The sequence below is a fragment of the Cydia pomonella genome, chromosome 1 (assembly GCF_033807575.1).
Source record: "Cydia pomonella isolate Wapato2018A chromosome 1, ilCydPomo1, whole genome shotgun sequence".
Classification (NCBI taxonomy): Eukaryota; Metazoa; Arthropoda; class Insecta; order Lepidoptera; family Tortricidae; genus Cydia; species Cydia pomonella.
Window position 1 is genome coordinate 26,990,812 of NC_084703.1, and position 19,949 is coordinate 27,010,760.

A 19,949-nucleotide genomic window follows, 5' to 3' on the forward strand; every position below is an offset into this window, starting at 1 on the left:
TGTGAAAAAGGTGTGAAAACTGGGGCCAAAGTTTACCAGGAAACCGTTCTCGAACCAATAGTGAAGCCCTTAAGCCACACCCTATTTCAAAACCAGCCATGTGACTCAGCTCCTCCACATAATGCAAAAACGACTCAAGCCTGGTTTAGAAGGAACAAAATTGACTTTATTGCCCACGAAGACTGGCCGTCCTCCAGCCCGGACCTTAACCCCCTGATTTATGCCATATGGCAGGTTATTGAGTAGAAAGCCTGTGCTAAACCCCACACAAATCTTGACACCCTCAAGCGGGCCATAGTTAAGACGGTGACGGAATTAGCCATGACAATCGTGCGTGCCGCTATTGATGACTGGCCTCGTCGTTTGATCCTGTGTCAAGGCCAGAGGAGGCCATTTTGAATGATATTGTCATATGTGATTCCTGATTTTGTGTACTTCATTTTAATATACTCGTATAGTTTATTCAACTTTCGTTCGTATATCTTATGTAGATAAAGATTATTGCAGTAACAGAATTTAGTAACCAACTAAGTACAGTTGCACTACATCAAATTGGTAGTTTTCGAGAGGAAATGCTTGAGTTGCTTAAGGATACAGTCAAATCACCATGCATGTGCCTATAAAAATTTAGGAGTTCCCTCGATTCCCCATGGATTCCATCATCAGATCAGAACCAAAAATATTATGGGACCACCTTGGAGGTAACTCTTTTCAAACAACAAAAAGAATGACATTCCTGCCACTACTCTAATGCGGACCCCCGCCCCGCCACTGACCCGATCCCTCAACCCTCCGATCACTCAACCTCACGGAACATCAACCCCTGATCACTGATTGACCTTGACCCGGAACCACCAAACCTTTAACCTCCATTCCCCGACCCCTCAACCCCAGACCATTTAACTCCTAATCCTAAGCCCCAATTCTTCAATTTCCAACCCCCGACCACTCATCTCCTACCCCCGGATTCCTTAACTCCCAACCCCTCAGTCCCCGACCTATCAACTCGCCGCCCCCTCAACCCCCTAACCTCTCAAACCGTGACTCGTCAAGCCCCAATCCCGCAACCCGCAATCTCAGACCCTTTACCAATCGTAGACTGTCTACCTTTACCAACACCGTCTACCTCACACACCTCTCACACTTACCCCTCACCTCTTATTTCCAACACCACCAATTATAACAGGTAAGTTCCACATATCGCCCATAACAGGTTGACATAAAACAGACAAAAAAAAATCAGTAAGTAGCCTTACCACGAGTTTGATAGACATATTCGCTAGCGTAACTTACTTTCTATCCATCTGGCTAGTACTTGCATCACATTAGTGCGAGCGAGATGTATAGAAAGGAAGTTACGAACACGTCAGCTAAGATGTAGAGTCAAACTCGTGATAAGGCTACAGTTGCACTACATCAAATTCGTAGTTTTCAAGAGGAAATGCTTGACATAAAACAGACAAAAAAAACAGTAAGTAGCCTTACCACGAGTTTGATAGACATATTCGCTAGCGTAATTTACTTTCTATCCATCGGGCTAGTACTTGCATCACATTAGTGCGAGCGAGATGTATAGAAAGGAAGTTACGAACACGTCAGCTAAGATGTAGAGTCAAACTCGTGGTAAGGCTACAGTTGCACTACATCAAATTCGTAGTTTTCAAGAGGAAATGCTTGACTTGCTTAAGGATACAGTCAAATCACCATGCATGTACCTTTAAAAATTTAGGAGTTCCCTCAATTCCCCATGGATTGCATCATCAGATCAGAACCAAAAATATTATGGGACCACCTTGGAGGTTCAAACTAAAAAAGAATGACTCAAATCGGACCACGGGTGTCGGAGTAATCGGTGATAATACAACATTGAAATAATCATTATCATCAAAAAATCATCATAATCAGATCCACTTCATCAAATTGATCGTTTTTGAGAGAAAATGATCGATTTGCTAATAAACCTCCCAAATCAACATACACGTGCCTTTAAAAAAACAGGAGTTCCCTCAATTCCTCATGGATCCCATCATCAGGTAATAACCAAATTAAAATGGGACCAACTTGGAGATAACTCCTTTCAAACAAAAAAAGATTTAAATAGTGTCGGAATAATCGGTAAACATACATAAATAAATAGCCACAACCGAATACAGACCCTCCTCCTTCTATGAAATTGAAGTCAGTTAAAAATAAATGAGCGTGGTAAGCCTTGCAATTCGGCAGCGTATTGATGTGAGCACACTGGCTGAGCCAACTGAATTGTTTTCAATCCAAATCCTTTCATACGTAGTATATACCCACCACTAAACAAGAAGAGTGGTTGATTTGAATGCAAGATTGTGACGTTACCGATCAAATCATGAGGTACTGACCTACTGACGTGAAATGCGTGAAAATGACATAGATGTTAGTAAGCAGGTTTGGGGCAAGTTACGGTTGTCGCCAATCGCCATAAATCTAAAATTGATGGTTTCTTTTTATACTATCCTCGTAAGCCTCAATGTAGGTCCATTACATATTCGTTGCAATTTAATTAGAATCTTTCATAAACCATATAGTAGTAGGTATTTTATTTGTTTCATTGCTTCTTAAAACTCACGAAATTCGTTCTTATTTACTTATAAAACAAGGTTCAACGTTCAAATCAGATAGGAAAACTTTTTATGTGTTTTATGAGGCTATTATTAAGGTGAGATTGACACATATTTTAATTTTTGATCCCTCCCCCTAAACTAAACTTGTAACGTAAACAATGGATGACTCCTTTGTAACTTGGGCCAAAACATTTATTTAATCACAATAGGGACCGTGCGCGTTGGAGGGTCTGCCATCTTGTGGCCTGAATCGGAACCATAAACATGCACATGTACACGTCACGAGTTTTTTTGTGCATAGTAGGTTCTGCCATCTTGTGGGCTACATCGAAACAAAAAGCATCACATTTACGCCTCGCGCCAAAAATCTGACGGCTCCTGTGCTGCCTCCTACAGTTCATGCACGCTCCCTATATATGAGTCCTACATCGTAGTCATTATTACTACAAAATTATACAATTTTCAAAATACTTTACTACCTATTTATAAAATACTATGAGAAATGTACAGTCAGCGTCAAGTACTTTGTAGCAACCAAAGTAGTCATATAATTCGGTACACCATATATTTAGTATGGTGTACCGAACTATTTGGCCACTTTGACTGTTACAAAGTATTTGACGCTGACGTGACATTTAACGTGACCGCGTAACAGTAGCCCCCTAGCTGTTGATTCTCGCGATATTCCCTATTTCAAACTTTTTTGATAATATCGGTATGAACAACACTGGTCAAACGGTGGTATCATTTGTGCATAATGATTGTCAAACTAGTTCGCCTAATCCTGGACACGACTTTAAGGAAGACTGGAAGACTTTTAGGAAGTCGCGAAGGCTTGTAAAAAACCCTTAGTAAAAAAAAGAAAAAAAAACAAAGCAAATTACAAACTGCGAAGGGCAAGTGGTTATTTTTTTTAAGCTTATGGGGCCGCGAAATAATTTCAATGCCAAGGGCTTCTAATGAAAAAATTTATAACACTGACCTACAGTTAATAGCTGCATTTTACGAACAAAATTTGACCATTTCTGAGCATATTTGAGAAAAATATATTGATAGGTTTATTGTATTTTCTCACATGTTTGAGAAAAACACTATACCTCAGTGGAAAAGGCATTTTCTGATTAGGACCAGATACCTCGTCAGAAAATGCCTTTCCTTCCATCCATTGGCACCGTGCGAAGTGCATGGTGGGGGTAAGTAGATCGCGATATAACGTGGTAAAAGTTGGCACTTACGGATGTTAAGTCTTTAATATTTTGTAGAAGTTACATCATATATGGCTCTAAACGGAATTTTAATTTACCATTACTCCTGAAATATTCATTTAAATTGTATGGTGTAAGGGCCTATTGTAATCTGAATGAAATGCTTAATTTAAGTAATATATTTAATTTAATAAATTTTAATAGGTACTGTAAGTATCGATGTAAATAACTTTGCTAATACCACAAATTGCGTGATCTTCTAGTAAAAGATAAGAATGGTTATAAAAAGTTATCCTTAAAAGATAGACATCACCATCACAGACTTTTTTGTAGACCAATGAAAGACAGACAATTCCACCATACAATATATTGTTATATCTCAAACGGATCAGGCAGAGTTTTCGATTAAAGCTCTCAGCCAGCGTGATTTTTCCGACTTTATTAGAAAATATCACCATATTTATATAATATTAAAACACAAATAAATAAGATATCAGCAGTGCAAATTATAAAACCAAATTAATAAAGAAAGTTTCTTCTCATCGCCTTAAGTGCAGCTGTTACAACAGGTAGATATAGATACGGTAAATAGGATAGTATGAAGAGTACTGGTACTCACTTGTAAAACATCAGCTCTGCAACAGCACTGAAGGTAGCAAGTACTGCTCGTAACACATAAAATATTTTTACAGGACTCATAAATATAGCTAGTACTTTTGCAGGTATGGCAAATAACCACAATGGCATATATGATCTGATAGCAAAGGCTGGACTGTATTCCCATGTCTGCAATCCATTTCCATAAACTGTAAAAAAATATTGTAGAATTACAAAAACAAGGGTAGGCAAAAATGCATACCCTACATTCGCCTTTAGTACATACCCTCGCCTAAACTACCATTATTATAATCCCACTATAAATTGTATCATGGGATTTATGGGTATTGAACAACTAGGATTTTGAATATGTTTTAGTATAATTTTTAGAATTTAAAAAATGTTATTATATATTTTTCTACTTTTTTACTGCAAATTGATTGAATATTTTACAGCACAAGTTGGGCACCAAAAGTGAAGTTCTCTACAGTAGATACTTTTGCCAACCCTGATTTTCAGACTTAGCAACATTGATAACAGAGTTTGACAATAAGTTATCATTGCTACCTGATACAATGTGGCTAATGGTAGGGTAGAGAATAAGTTTATTCTGATAATTCATTTTAGGTTCAAGTTTTTACCACTTACGGTACTTTTCACACCACTGTCTAGTGATCTACTAATCATTCACATAATTCTACACCACTCAAACGCAATAAGGCTGCACCGTCACACCAGTTTACCATATTTGTCAAATATATCAATTGTAACTGATGAATTGTAGATGTAGACATGCATCATTAGCAAAAACTTACATATAAATGAAATAAAAGTTTGTAACACAGAGAAATCAATGTACTGTGGATGAATTAAGACCCAATTAGGGCCTGAACCCATTCAGTGCTAATCGTAACACATAGTTGTTTTGCCTCTATGAAGGATTTTCCCTACATACCGGAAAAAGCAAGTTATCGGCCACAACATAGGCTACGATCATTGCTGAGCGGTGAATGTATTAACTATGTACAATTTTTTTACAATTCATCCATATGGATGCAACACTTTTTAAATCTATTGCTAAATGTTTCCAAATGAAAATAAGTCATGAAATTAATGAATTTGATACAGCTTTAATATAACTTATTCCATTAAAATTGCTAAATGAAATCACTTACCAAGATAATGCAAAGGTTCCCAATAATTGTATGTTTCATCACAGTCTGCTATATGGCCATAATATGAAGAGAGTAAACGAGCTGAGAGTAATAATACTAAAACCACTGCACCTCCAGGATATGCAATACTTCTTAGATCTGAGGGAGCATTCACGACTAGTACATCTCTGTAAAAACAAACAAAAACCCAACTTATAAACACAATGGGGTACACTACACCGGGTACAGTCTGATAGTGTCAGCCATAGAGGCTAAATAGGGAGCATGCATGAACTGTAAGAGGCAACCCAAGAGTAGTTTATTGGCTTGAAGGGGTAACGTGAACTTTATGTTCCATATTTAGGCAACAATGTGATAGACCGTTTAATGAACACAGTCCCTATAAATCGCCACACGCCTTAGATACTATAAGGAAGTGTGCCAATATAGTTGGCCAAATGGGCAAGGGCTGCCATCATCTTAGTGGTTTGCTGGTAGAGCCTGTCCGATAAACAAGTTCGGCCTAATATTACAATATATTAGTATAATGAAACTTTTATAACGCTGAATGTGCTATAGTTGCAAACACAATAAGGAAATTATAACTTGAAATACATACCCCTCACTGACTTTTGATGATCTCTTTCCTTTAAAACTAGTGGTTCTTTTAGCGCCATTTTTATTAAGAATAGTTCTTTGCCGAACGGATAATGGCATTGAAATGATTAGAAATCACTGACAAAGACCAAATATACTGATTTTCTAGCATCCAAAGCGCATCTTAATTATAAGATTCTACGTAATAAACTTCCGCCGTATGTATTTTATAACAAGCACATGTTATAATCAGTGACAGTGACATGTCAAACGCCTATAATGGTTTAGCTCAAAGAGCATATAATCATTACGTTTTAAGAGACGGGACTTTCATACCCATAGAGTCTGGCTACTGAAATATTATACACATTTTTGGCGGGAAATTCAAAAAATCTTGGGCTAGTCACACTTTGTGTAGTAGGAATTATAGTTTTGATACTAGAAAATATTTTTGATTTTCTGAGCACACGTAAGGTACCTACCTAAGGAAATGAGTTATATATACGTTCACGTGCACTATGTAAAGTACAAAGACATACATGTATAGACATGTTTCGCCAAGATATTTTTATATGTTTTTATATCAAATTACTACTGACCAGACCTGACTCCGCAGATTTCTTCTAAATATTGGTTTTCACTGTTTTCAGTAACTCGATACGTTCCAATGTTTTGATTTTATTGATATTTTGCAGAACTTCTAGTTTATCCGTTTCTTTACACACCTGTCCTGTTCAAGAGATTCAGGTATTAAGAAATTCACGTACTTAAAGTTATAGGCAAATGTTAGAACTAGTACTTAAAGTATCAAAATATTAATAAAGCACCAACCTACTAAATTGTTTACGACTTGTAAACATTGCAGTTTTTCGTTATACAACGCTTCACGTCGACTTCGCACATTGTCGTAATTATTTACGAGGTTAAATAATAGTTTGCGGACCTCACTCGGTATAGTCATTACGTATTAATATTATTTAAAATAAACTGAAATAAACCCCTTATAAACCGCAAACAATTTAAATGAATGACATAAATTGACAACAGACTTTTAGCTTTTTTAAAATCATAGACAATTGGTGATACAACAAGGAAATATCTGTCAACAATATTTGGTTAGCCAGACTCTAGCGTAGAGTTGTGCCCGCTCGGTCTTTAAAAAGAGCGCTCCGATCTCGGTCAATCGGTCAAACGAACTAGTTCGCTCTTTTAGGACATTTAGTTCCTTTAGTTCAGGAGCAAATCTCGAGATCTGAATGAGGGTGACTAGGTTATATCTTGCTCTCGCTCGCAAATAAACAGAGCGAGAGCGTGAGAGAGCGAATTTCTTGACCTTGACTCATTCCGATCATTCGCTCCCGACCGATTTGTTACTTGGTACTGAGGGCCTACCGCGAACCACGTTCGACGTGTTGCCTCTCTGTCGCACTTGTAAATTCGTACGTAAGTGTGACAGGGAGGCAACCCGTCGAACGTAGTTCGCGGTAGGCCCGCTGACATACTGACTACTGAACTAAAGGACCGAGACCGATTAAGAGCGCTTAAGATGAACTAGTTCCTTTCGGTCTGTGGTGGGATTTCATTCCTTTTAGTTCTTCGGTCCTGACCGACTCAAGCCTACTCTAGCGAGTGGAATCAGTTTGTTTCGCAAATCATTACCAAAATCTACGACAAAGAACTGTCAAGGAACCATAGTACCAACATAACCGATTTAAATAGTGTAGTACGCTACACGCTTGCGATTTTTATCGATATCGATGTGGACCGGCTCCTGTCTACAAATTTTGTACTCGAAATCAGGTTGGCATCGAGTCCACATTTAAGTTATACGAGTATGTTATATAGTAAATAGTTCTTTGAGTGGACTAATATCTGCTGGTCGGGCTTAATGTGGACCCGAATTATTTTAATACAGTTTTTAAGTCGTGTTTTTTTTTTTTTAATTAAAAGCTTTATTTTCAAAATGATCTGCACATACATGTTTCAATAAATGTAACTTTTCTATGGGAAACTGTATCAGGTCTTCGTTCCCAACAAATTTGACCCACTGCCTGCATCTGAAAACATACAGCCTTGGACAAACATGACTTTATCTACAGTTTATATTCCAAATGTTTGCTAATGAGATGATCAACTGATTATTTAGCGCTAATATGCATCTATAAATCATGTTTTTCGGCATCCAGTTATCAACATCCCTTTATCAAAGCCCTAATTTTTTATGTATTTATATGTCTGTTAATCATGAGAACCGGTCTGGCCTAGTTGGCAGTGACCCTGCCTATGAAGCCGATGATCCCAGGTTCAAATCCTAGAACGGGCATTTATTTGTGTGATGGGCATGAATATTTGTTCCTGTGACATGGGTGTTTTCTATGTATTTATAAATACTTATATATGTATATATATATCGTTGTCTAAGTACCCACAACACATGCTATGCATACTTTAGTACTAAGTCAATTTGTGTAATAATATCCTATAATATTTCTTTATTTATCATAAAAACAGAGATTGATTTTCTTATATTTTAGGTTAATATATTAAATAATAACTAGATAAAAAAAATATGTTAATAAATGACCATTAATGTGTGGCTTGCACTGCACTGCACTGCACTTCTGGCAACAGTTCATTTTCTTGGGGGACGCAGTTCTAACCTAACCTAACCCACTTCTGGCAACAGTTCGTTTTCATGGGGGTCGCAGTTCTAACCTAACCTAACCTTACCTTCTGGCAACCAGTGCCGGATTAAGATATTTTGATGCCCTAAGCATTTCTATATCTTGGTGCCCCCTCTCCATAGGCTCATCCAGATTTACCAAGAAGATTACATTGACAACATTGAATTTTCTTGGTATAGTGACGTTCATGGTCTCATTACTGCTGCAATTAGTATTTTCAATCCATTACTTATTTTATTAAGGAAATTGATAGTGCTGCAGCAGTAACGTTGCAACACTTGCAACAGTAATGCTGGTGCAGTCGCCATCCTAATGTCACCTTCATCAAAGCATGCGTGAACCAAATGACTGAAATTAGGCTAACTATGTGATTAAAACCTGCTTAGGTTCACTTCACAAACAAACCCTAGAAGTAACATGACCCCAAGATTTTCACTGAATTATACACCTGACCAAAGGTAACCCGAAAGTTACAAGGACTGAGGCCCAGAGGGCCTACCGCAAACCACGTTTGACATGTTGCTTCTCTGTCGCACTTGTAAATTCGTACTAAAGTGTGACAGGGAGACAACACGTGTGAACGTGGTACGCGGTTGACCCTCAGTTCTTTCTACCGTGGCGGGCTATCGTGCAAGGCGGAACTGCAGGATAGCAGTGCTTGGAATTGAACCAATGGTGGCAATAGTCAAAAAACGAATACAAAGGCCATGCTTTTCATAATGTTGAAGATCCCGATACCCACTTGGCGCTTCCGAGCAAGACCTAAAGACGGAGTTGCGAGAGAGCTGGGTTTTGTAACTGGCTGAAAAAATTACCCAGTGTAAGCGAGGACTAAGGCAGAGCTCCATACAGGTTGAAAAGAGAGCTTTTCTGAGAAGCGCATTCATGTGAGGCCAAAGGTCGAGCTTCAGTAGGGCCGAGCTCTGGCAAGAACCTATGGCCAAATGTCTTAAAAAACAAAGTCGAAAACTGAGCTGTTCATAAGGCTGAAAGAGCGGTCCGATCGGCGCTTATACGTATGAGGAAATAAAGGCCGTGCTGCAAGAAAGCAGAGCTTGGAATTGACAAATTGTGTGAATGAGGCCGAAGGCTGAGGTCCTCATAAGGTTGGACGCCCGGAGTGTCAGATGGTGGCGCGCTATCAAAAAACCAATGGCGAATTGCAAACAAGCCATAAGACCTGGATTTGGACACATGGCCAAGTTTATGTGAGGCTTAAGGCCAACTTTTGCATAAAGTAAAAAGCCGAGTATGAATCTCCTGCTGCTCGGCATTTGGCCTCGCTCAAAAGGGCAACTTGATTAGAGGTAGTTGCAGCCGATGAAATAACGAGTTTCGAACTGAAGATTTCCTTTGGCATTTCCTTAGGACCCAAGGGTTGATTTCGTTATGAAGTGGCCACCAAGTTTTGTAGTGTACATTTTTAGCAGGCTTTCAGAGACGGGAACGCCCATGTGACATTCTCCTAGTTGCAAACGTCTAAAGGCGTCTAAATATGTGTATTTTTGAAATTACATATATAACATGATTCATTTATAAATTTAGAAAATTTGCATTGCGAACCTCTTACGACCGTATATTAATAATGATTATAATATGTCACAGCGATACGATACCGATCTGTCAGTGTCAAAGGTGACAATTAATTAACCAAAAACGTCACTTTTGACACTGACAGATCTGTGTCCTATCCTCGCTTTATAGCTCTCTTAACAGTTCGCCCCAGAGGCCCAGATATTCTTTAAAATAAACACATGCATAATGATGTCGTGATTCGGGTCCTTTTTGTAGCTGGATGAATTTCAGGCATAAGTCGGATGTCCTATCTACGCACGTACCTCCATAAATTAATTATGCCTAAATTGTACTTAATGTGACAGTGTATGATTAATACCAAATAAAATCTATCTATCTATCTATGCACTCTAGTTCTTGTTACTTAGCGTAAAAAAAGTTAAAGAGTCCTCCACTTTAACAGGAAGAGGTTTTAACTTAAACACGCTGTGCAGAGATTATCGATATATAAGATGATTAAAATCGACAAGTCCACATCCCTTAATTAAACGCAAACATTACACAGCTTGCCCACCACCTAAATGGATACGGCTTGAGTATCAAATTTTGTTCTGAGAACTTGCTGAGAACAGATGAGGGGCAGGCCTTGTCCTACATTGACTGGTACATCTTATTTATTGACTTTTTTCACAGTACTAGTTTTGTGCCTATGTATAAAAAACTTTATTATCATCTTATCTGAGTCATTGCCAGTTGTCAGCATGTTATCAACTACTGTCAGTTCAATTCAGTTAAGACCAGTGTTGCCAGGCGTACGATAATTATCGTATATCTACGATAATTTGGGTTCTGGTACGATGTACGTTCCAAAGAGCATTATCGTAAGCAAAATTACGATAATTTCAGCTCTTGGACCATGCCAAATATGACACTTTCCACAGAAATAGGCTAAAATTACCACTTTTTGAGTGTTCGGCTCCTTTCGGGTAAGTCAAAAATGTCGAAATTTCCTGTAAACGGTTAGGATCTGTCACAAAAATACACAAATATAAAACTGATTTTTGCGCAATTTAGACGAAAATTGTGTTTTCTTTGATTGTATATTGGAAATTTTTAGCTTATTTTGCAATACATTTTTAGGGTACTGCCCTTTTGATAGGCGTACGATCATTTTTTCAACGGTAAGATAATTTTGACAGTTTTGACACTGAAATATGACAATTCTCTTCCGCGCACCTGGCAACATTGATTAAGTCAGTGCGGTGCTGGTGTCAAAACGTAGTGATTATATGCTCTTTGCTGGTGTCATTCGTATACAATTAATGTTTTTGATGTCTGTTATTGTTTTGATCAGATTTCGATTAATATAATACAATAGAGTCGGAGATACATTCTAATATAATAGAAAATATAATTTGAATCTTATTTAATTTTATCTAATATGTTGTATGACCAGTTTAAACCACTTGTAGATCTCGTATTGAACAACTGGACAGCATTACAGTTGGCAGTAGAACAGGGCATGGGTGCGCCGGGTGGTGAAAAGGTTTTTTAATTGAAAACTACTTGATATAAACATCATTTTTGGAAAAATATTTTTATTTCATAACTTCTATTTCAGACTGCACAGCTCATGTCAGTTTACGTCGCCCGGTACTGCGTCGAAAACATAGTAGATATTGAAAATGTTACTGAAGTATTAGAAGACTTAATGGACGAAGAGTTTGAAACTGTCTGCCATGATAATTCACCCAAAGGTATTGAATTAGGTGGCACAAAGTTTATTTATAACATTTTATTTATCTACATGTCATGGATTTTTATTTTCCATTAAACAAAATTGTTATTTTGCAACTGACTCAGCCCATATGAAATGCAAAAATAGAGAAATTATTAAATTCATAATTATTACAACTATTTCAATTTATTATTTAAATGACATGAAATACAACCTGCAAAGTATAAGTTAGGATATTCTTTAGGTAAGTATTTAACCGCTCAACTAAGTAATAAAATTTCGAAATTTAGGTAGCTAAACAAAATAGAAGTAGTTAATAAAATTAATGATTTGGAGACAAAAGCAGAGCTTTTAAATTTTTCAATATGAACATTATTTTAATGCCGTTACAGTTTTTGTTTATGTGAAGGCAAGTTCCAATTATTTATTTGGCAACTGAATTATTATATTGGAGACTAATTGTGAAGCACATTTTAAACGGAAATGACTATCTATTAATTTAAAAAGGAAGTTCCTTTAAAATATTTAGATAGCAAATTAAGGTAAAATGTGCATTATAGTAGATTGTCAACAAAGAGATGAAATACACTTTTCAGAAATGGTGCTTCTCACCCAAGTTAAACACTCTACTTGTTATTTCGAATACAATGAAAGTGAAATACACATGCATTTAAAAAACACAGCTAAGTATAAACTTGAGTCTTGAGGGCTCTTCAATTAACAATTAACATAAAAATATCAATATTTATGGAATGGGGAGTTAATGGAAAATGTACGAATCAACTTAAAACCAATATTTTAATTGCTTACTGTAAAAAAAAGAAATAAAAATGTACTTAGAAATTACAGTGCTCTAGAGCAGAAACATATTATTTTCTGCACACTTTTTAGAACAACAAAGATCCATTTTCAGAGCATGAGAAATTTGTATATTGACAATCATTACTTAACTTGTTATTTCAATATCCAAAAAAAGTCTAAAACAGTCATTGTGGTCCTATAAACATTGAACCTATGGGTAGAAAACTTAAGAGAAAAAGGGACGGCGGCTTCTCCATACAAACATAGTCCCCATTTTCCTCTAAGGCATTATGGAAAATATTTTATAACATTTGATATATATTAACCATAGCTATGTTCCTACATGTCCAACTATATGAGAACAAATATTAACACATTCACTGCCAGACAAAAAACGGCGCACTATCCCAGAAACCGGTGGTCTATAGCTGCATACAAAACAACCCGCCCAGTGGGTTGTCCGGCATCTGAATAAAGTTCACGAGCGCCCACCAGGTGGGTTCCCGGCAGTGAATGTGTTAAAAATCATATGCTTTGCAATATTAGATACCAGTTTATTATTTTAGACGCCAGACTATCATTTCAAGTTCCTTATTTTTTTTTTTGGTGGCTTGAATTTTCCACCAGTTTTGGCGCCAAAATATTAATCCACAGCCAAATTATATTATTATATGGCCACTTAAAGTTCCCATTTAATATTTTAGTTGCCCGGTTAATAATATGCCTATTCTTTATACTATATGGAGTTTGTATTTCATCCTTAAGTATATTAGTAGATTGAACTATGATTGATGGAAGTTAGAAATAACTCAACAAAGTGACATTTATAATTATAATTTGATATTAATTCCTAGTTTAAGTTCTCTTTTGCACCTTAACATACACCATGTTTTAATTTAAATTCCGTTAACTTTGGGGTATTTATGGCTAAGTAAGTATGTTTGGGTCAGCCGCATTCGAGGGAAGCCAGTGCTGTCAAACTGGTCTAATTTGACAGACGTTCAGAAGTACGGGTTATTCCCACTAGTTCCCACCAAGTTGTTACCAATGGTAACTACTGGGAATTTATTTCCCACCTTTTACCACAAAAATCCCACTAGACTCCGCTATCGGAATGGTAGCTGTCAAATTCTTTCTGTATTTGTATAGGAGCATTGTTGATAATGGCGTAAGCGCCATCGACGATAAAGTCCTTTTCAATAAATAACGTCACAATTACACGAACGAACAAACAAATCAGTCAAAAACCGATTTTTTTCATCACTTTTAAGGCAGTTTACTGAAACAGTTATCGACTTATAATGAAACGAATAACTAGTTAACTTATAATTAATTCTACGTTTAATTAATTATTGTTTAAGGAACTCTATATTTATACTTATACTATCTTTATGAGGAAGAAACCAGAAATACTCAACATCATTAAGAAAAGAAAAACAGCCTATCTGGGTCACATCTATAGAAATAATAAATACGACTTATTACAGACAATCATCGAGGGAAAGTATGAGGGAAAAAGATGGAGAGGTAGACCTAGAAATAAATGGATAAATAACATTAAAGACTGGACGCATACAAAAGACGCAGCCACCCTCAAGAGATTGGCAAAGACCAGAGAGCTGAATGCCATGCTGACCGCCGACGCCCATTAGACTGGGCATGGCACCAGAAGAAGATATTTATACTGTTTTTATTAGTATTGAATGCTAACCAAATTTTGGTGGTAACTACTGGGAAAAAAATCCTAGTAGTTACCACCAAACCAAGTTGGAGGTAACTAGTGGGAATTTTATTTTCCAGTAGTTTCCAGTGGTAAAAGGTGGGAAAAAAACCCAGTAGTTACGACTGGTAACAACTTGGTGGTAACTAGTGGGAATAACTCAAAGGTTTAGTTTATTCACGAAAAGTTGTATATATTTTTTTCATTAAAGTAATTAAATGCTGCATATAGCGTTGTTTTAATATGGGCATTATTGTTTAACTGAACATCAACAATTCAAATAAAAGTAACTTAATTTAAGCTCAGGAATGCACCCTTGAAATTAACGGAAATAAAAAAAGATGGTGTATATTGCTTGCAAATTGTATTTTATTGAACACTATTTGAATAGCAATGTTGTAAATAACTCAATTAATATAATGGGTTTACTGGTATTTCCATACAAACATGCTTTCTAGATCCCGTAGGGTAATGATAATAATACAAATTGTGTCAATTTTGACCTTTATGGATTAGGACCCATCTGGTGGATAGAAAAGGGAACACATGGTAGTTGTTGCTCGTCAAATCTCCCCCGTAAACTTGGATTTGTAATAAAAGAACTTACTCGTAATACTATAATTACAGAAGTGGCAACATCACTGCTGCAATATCTGGCACTGCTCAAAGAGGGTAGACAAGAAGAACTGCAAGCACGAGTTGCTGCTATGCCTACCTGTCGAAAGTGGCTAAATCAGCCAGCTTGTTGTAAATCTATTCCTCCACAGGTGAGAAAAGGATCATCACAACTAGGTATTGTAATGGTTACTTACCATATTCTTACTTAGCTCTTATCTGAAATTGTTTTATTTTCAAAACGACAAGAACCTCGAATAGTCTTTTATCTTCAAGATAATAAAATTTAATAACTTCTTTTTCAACACACTTGCTCAAAACGGCGTTTTAATTTCACCGATTTTTGGCTCAAAAATCCTAGATATTAAATACACGTGCTATTTCAGTATATTATAACACTCGTGCTTTATTATTATTTTCTGATCTGATATGATGTATGGAAACGGAGCCTTCTTAAATTGGTCGTGTATATTTTACAACGTGGACTAGCGGGAGCCGGCGCCTTCCGCTAGTGATTAATATGAAAGTTTCTGTTTTTCTCGCAAGTGTGTTGAAAAACGTCGTATGAAACGCGTGAGCTATGGTCATTACACACATCGGCTTTCTTATTGCGCGCTTGCTTGCAGCTCGCGCGCATAATATCGCCTCGTGTGTAATGACCAACTTAGCACACTTGTATCACAATAGTACATTACGATACAATTGCGAAAAATAGGAAATTCGAAATGAGTGGCGATAAATTAAAACGCGACTGATGGGAGTGTTTTAAATCGACACGAGTTGCGAATTACCTATTCGCACATGTATCGTACAACGTTTTACAGTACATATGGCCCTTTAAATGTTCGACACAGTAACGTAATATGCTAATTTTCGCACTAGTGCGGTAAAGAAGCACCATATTACGCAATATTTAGATATATAAATGCATTTTAGCGCACAGCGCAGGGGGCGATGTGACAGTGTGCAACCCGAACGCGGGCAAACGCATGAGGGCTGACGTCGTTGTCACTCGTACCGTATGATTCTTTGGTCATATGCTATAAATACGAAAAAAATGTTTTGATAGTTACTTATCAAAGTGCTACTTTATAGCACTAGTGCGAAAATTAGCATATTACGTTACTGTGTCGAATATTTAAAGGGCCATATGTACTGTAAAACGTTGTACGATACATGCGCGAATAGGTAGGTAATTCGCAACTCGTGTCGATTTAAAACACTCCCATCGGTCGTGTTTTAGTTTATCGCCACTCGTTTCGAATTTCCTATTTTTCGCACTTGTATCGTAATGTACTATTAACGTTCTTCTTTACCTTTGGTTGGTAGTTAGGTGTCTTCTTCACACTTATTATTCCACTTTTGCTGTTTGTCGTAGGGTTAAGCTTTAATTATATTATTATAGCGTATTACTGCAATATTCTGCCGCCAGAGTGCAGCACTAGCACCTATCGAAAACCACAGGAGTAACTTATACGTAACTGTGCTTTAACTGTTTTATTGACAAGTCATCACGGATAATAAAATATAACATTGATGCATCAAGGTTTACAAGGGTGTACCGGGAAACGTGAAGACCGAAATTTAGTTATCTGCCTCTTTATCGCTCGAACATGCAAGAGTAATAGAGAGGTTAGATAACGAAATTTCGATTTTCTTGTTTCGCGGTAGAACCTTAGATTTTGATGGATTGTGGTAGTGGCGCCCCCTGCGTAGAGTTTCGCGTAATATTCCATATTTTTACTTTTTTCTTATTACAAGATACAAGAAATTTATTGGTAAAAGTCAATGTTTTACAGGTCATTTTGAGGTAGGTACATATTCAACTAATACTAGTAGTAGTAGTAGTAGTATTAAGGAATAGCATTTATAATTTATAAGTTACATAAGAATCGTCTCAATGAAGTTAATGCCTGGCGATAAAACACATATATCAAAAATTAAATGTTTGACAAAAGAATTATGTATTTTTTATAGAGTCACGGCAATCCGGATGATGACACTACAAGTAGCAGCGATGAAGATAACCTTTCAAACAAACCATTGAATGGCAAAGGATCTTCATTAAACTACGACACCGAATCTAAACAAGTGGATAAAGATAAAGAGCAAGCCCGGACTATACTTAGAACCAGAAGAAAATAATTTTTAAGAAAAAAAAACTGACTTCAATGAGGGAGACCGGTGAAAGTACGATTATTATTGATTTTGGATTTCATACAATGAAATTAAAAAGACAGCGTTCTACGCCTAGTTATGTAGAAAAGGAGGTAACATGTTTTTTTGTCACTGTACCCGTCTGTAATTAAATGTAATACAGCGCCATCTAATCATCAACGCCTGAATTATGAAACCGCATAGAGAGACAACAGAAAGAGAACTGAGCAAGCTGGCAGCTAGTCACTGTAGAAGTTCAAAAATAAACCGACAGATGTTGATACATATATAGTAATTTTGCTACAATATGCCTTTAACATTTGAGGATTTCCCTCGATTCCTTATGGACCCCATCGTCATAACTCGAACTTGACAAAAAATTGTTTTGAAAATCTAATTTGCTTAACAAACACAGCGAAGAGAACAAATCACCAAACGTGTACTATGCGTGGTTGAAGAGTTCCATTTTGATCATCATCAGCAGTTCCACTTCATCAAATGTCACTTTTTTAAATGTAAATACTCGATTTGTTAAAGAAAATACTAAAATCACTATATGTATGCCATTCACATTTGAAGAGTTCCCTCGATTCCTCATGGACCCCATCGTCAGAACTCGAACTTGACAAAAAAAATTCTTAAAGATCTAATTTACTTAACAAACACAGCGAAGAGGGCAAATCGCCATACGTGTACTATGCGTCGTTGAAGAGTTCCATTCTGATCATCATCAGCAGTTTCACTTCATCAAATGTCACTTTTTTTAATGTAAATGCTTGATTTGTTAAAGAAAATACAAAAATCACTGTATGTATGCCTTTCACATTTGAAGAGTTCCGTCGATTCCCCATGGATCCCATCATCAGAACTGAGTTTTGACAAAAACGGGACTAATCTGTATATATGTTACCGTAAAAGCCCGAAGTACGGTAAAACCTAGGATATACCGGTAAGACCTAGGTTTTACCGATGCCGATCGGTAAAAGCCCGAAATGTGAGATAATTATTGTTCACTTCGGGCTTTTACCGACATAGATTTGGTAAATCCTAGGTCTTACCACGTTGACCGGTAAAGGTTGAATCATCCACTGGTTCTTGACATTATTAGATGAAAATCTTGTATCAGTGTAAGGGGCGTTACATGTAGCGCCATTTAGAGTGATGCTTCGTATTGTTTCGACTATTTTACTAGTCATATAGATCTAGGTCTTTCGGTTTTGCTGAAGGTGAGAGTGAACTCTACTCACTGCAAATTGGAACGCCATGAGTAGGGATGTAGAAGTCCTGAGAGCAGAGTAATGTACAGTGTGTCACATACCCTTTGTAAGCAATATGCCCAGTTGGTGGGAATTTTCGGGCTGTAGCTAGCCGCTGTAATGGGTAACAGAAACGCGTTCCGTCTGTGCTTCGCTTTCCAGATGACTAGGGTGCACTGCATAATGCAGAAATTATCATATCGCGAACGATTGGCATCTTGACTAGGTACCAAGGTTTAGGTATAGTTTACAGTAAAAACAAATTTGGTATCTATTAATAGTTTTCGCCTGTTGAAGCGACTATGGCTGGGTGATCAAATTAAATCATTTTATTTTAAGTAAAAACCTTTTGCCAAGCGTTGGTCATGGTAGTGGTTCGTAAGGGAGAGAAATAAGCCTGTCTGGTTCCGTGGTATGTTGGTACTCCCCTGTCATGCTAGTTGGTCGTACCGAGGGCCGCTCCTGGTTAGCCAGGAACGTCTTTAAGCGCCGTGGACAGCTGATGTGGATGCGAAAGGAGGCCTCTGCGTCCCTAGGAACTATTGGTATGGCCGATCGGAACAAAGGAACCGCGCCGCTAAAGGGTTATTTGAACCGGAATCTTATAGCTCTATTATGTAAGACTGCTGTCGACCGAAAGTGCGATTTTGTGTCTTAAGCAAGCTGTCAGGTACTACAAGGACAGGAACACGCCGATCTATGCGTGCTTTCTGGACTTGTCAAAGGCGTTTGACCTGGTTGTGTACGACAAGCTTCTAAAAACGGGAGATTCCATTGAATATGTCGCGTTGCTTAAACATTGGTACAACAGCCAGGTCAACCGAGTGAGATGGGCGGGAGAGGAGTCTGACGAGTACAAACTACAATGTGAAGCGAGACAGGGAGGGCTAACATCCCTTCTCCTTTTCAACGTCTACGTAAACGAGTTGAACGAGGCACTCAGCAGGGCACATGTCGGTTGCCATACAGGTGATGTGTGTTGTAACAATATAAGTTACGCTGACGACATGGCGTTGCTGGGGCCTTCGGCTGACGCGGTACGACAGCTCATCAATATTTGTGAGGAATACGCCGGGCAGCATGGTCTAAAATACAACACGGCCCAAAGTTAGCTTGTTATATTCAAAGCTCGTAAGTATAACCCGTCTACGGAGCCGAGGATCATGTTGTGTGGCGTACCCTTAAAAGTTGTAGATCGCTTTAAATATCTGGGGCATATGCTTACAACTGAATTGTACTGTAACTGACTGTAGAACTGTAAGAACTAACATAGGATTAAGGGAATGTATACTAACACTATGGACATGGTCCGAAAT

At 37.4% G+C, this 19,949-nt stretch overlaps 2 protein-coding genes across 3 annotated transcripts in view; one reads left to right on the forward strand and one right to left on the reverse strand.

The window, feature by feature from the left end:
- Window positions 1-6,766, reverse strand: part of LOC133518949 (alpha-1,2-mannosyltransferase ALG9) — a 43,003-nt gene extending 36,237 nt beyond the window's left edge. Inside the window, exons 1-3 of the mRNA XM_061852750.1 lie at window positions 6,170-6,766; window positions 5,572-5,738; window positions 4,419-4,605 (exon numbers count right to left, since the gene is read on the reverse strand). Coding sequence (XP_061708734.1) covers window positions 4,419-4,605; window positions 5,572-5,738; window positions 6,170-6,267 — 452 coding nt within the window. The 5' untranslated portion in view covers window positions 6,268-6,766. The remainder of the gene's footprint in view (window positions 1-4,418; window positions 4,606-5,571; window positions 5,739-6,169) is intronic.
- A 4,826-nt stretch (window positions 6,767-11,592) lies between these two features.
- LOC133527843 (pre-rRNA-processing protein TSR2 homolog) lies at window positions 11,593-18,187 on the forward strand. 2 transcript variants are annotated; one of them, XM_061865044.1, is made up of 5 exons: window positions 11,593-11,679; window positions 11,819-11,892; window positions 11,968-12,103; window positions 15,233-15,372; window positions 17,198-18,187. In XM_061865044.1, the coding sequence occupies exons 2-5, from the start codon at window positions 11,869-11,871 to the stop codon at window positions 17,363-17,365; spliced, it is 468 nt and encodes a 155-aa protein (XP_061721028.1). In that variant the 5' UTR covers window positions 11,593-11,679; window positions 11,819-11,868; the 3' UTR covers window positions 17,366-18,187. The 2 variants fall into 2 exon arrangements, with proteins under 2 accessions (XP_061721028.1, XP_061721021.1); XM_061865037.1 differs by having other exon boundaries at window positions 11,600-11,892.
- Window positions 18,188-19,949: the final 1,762 nt, after the last annotated feature.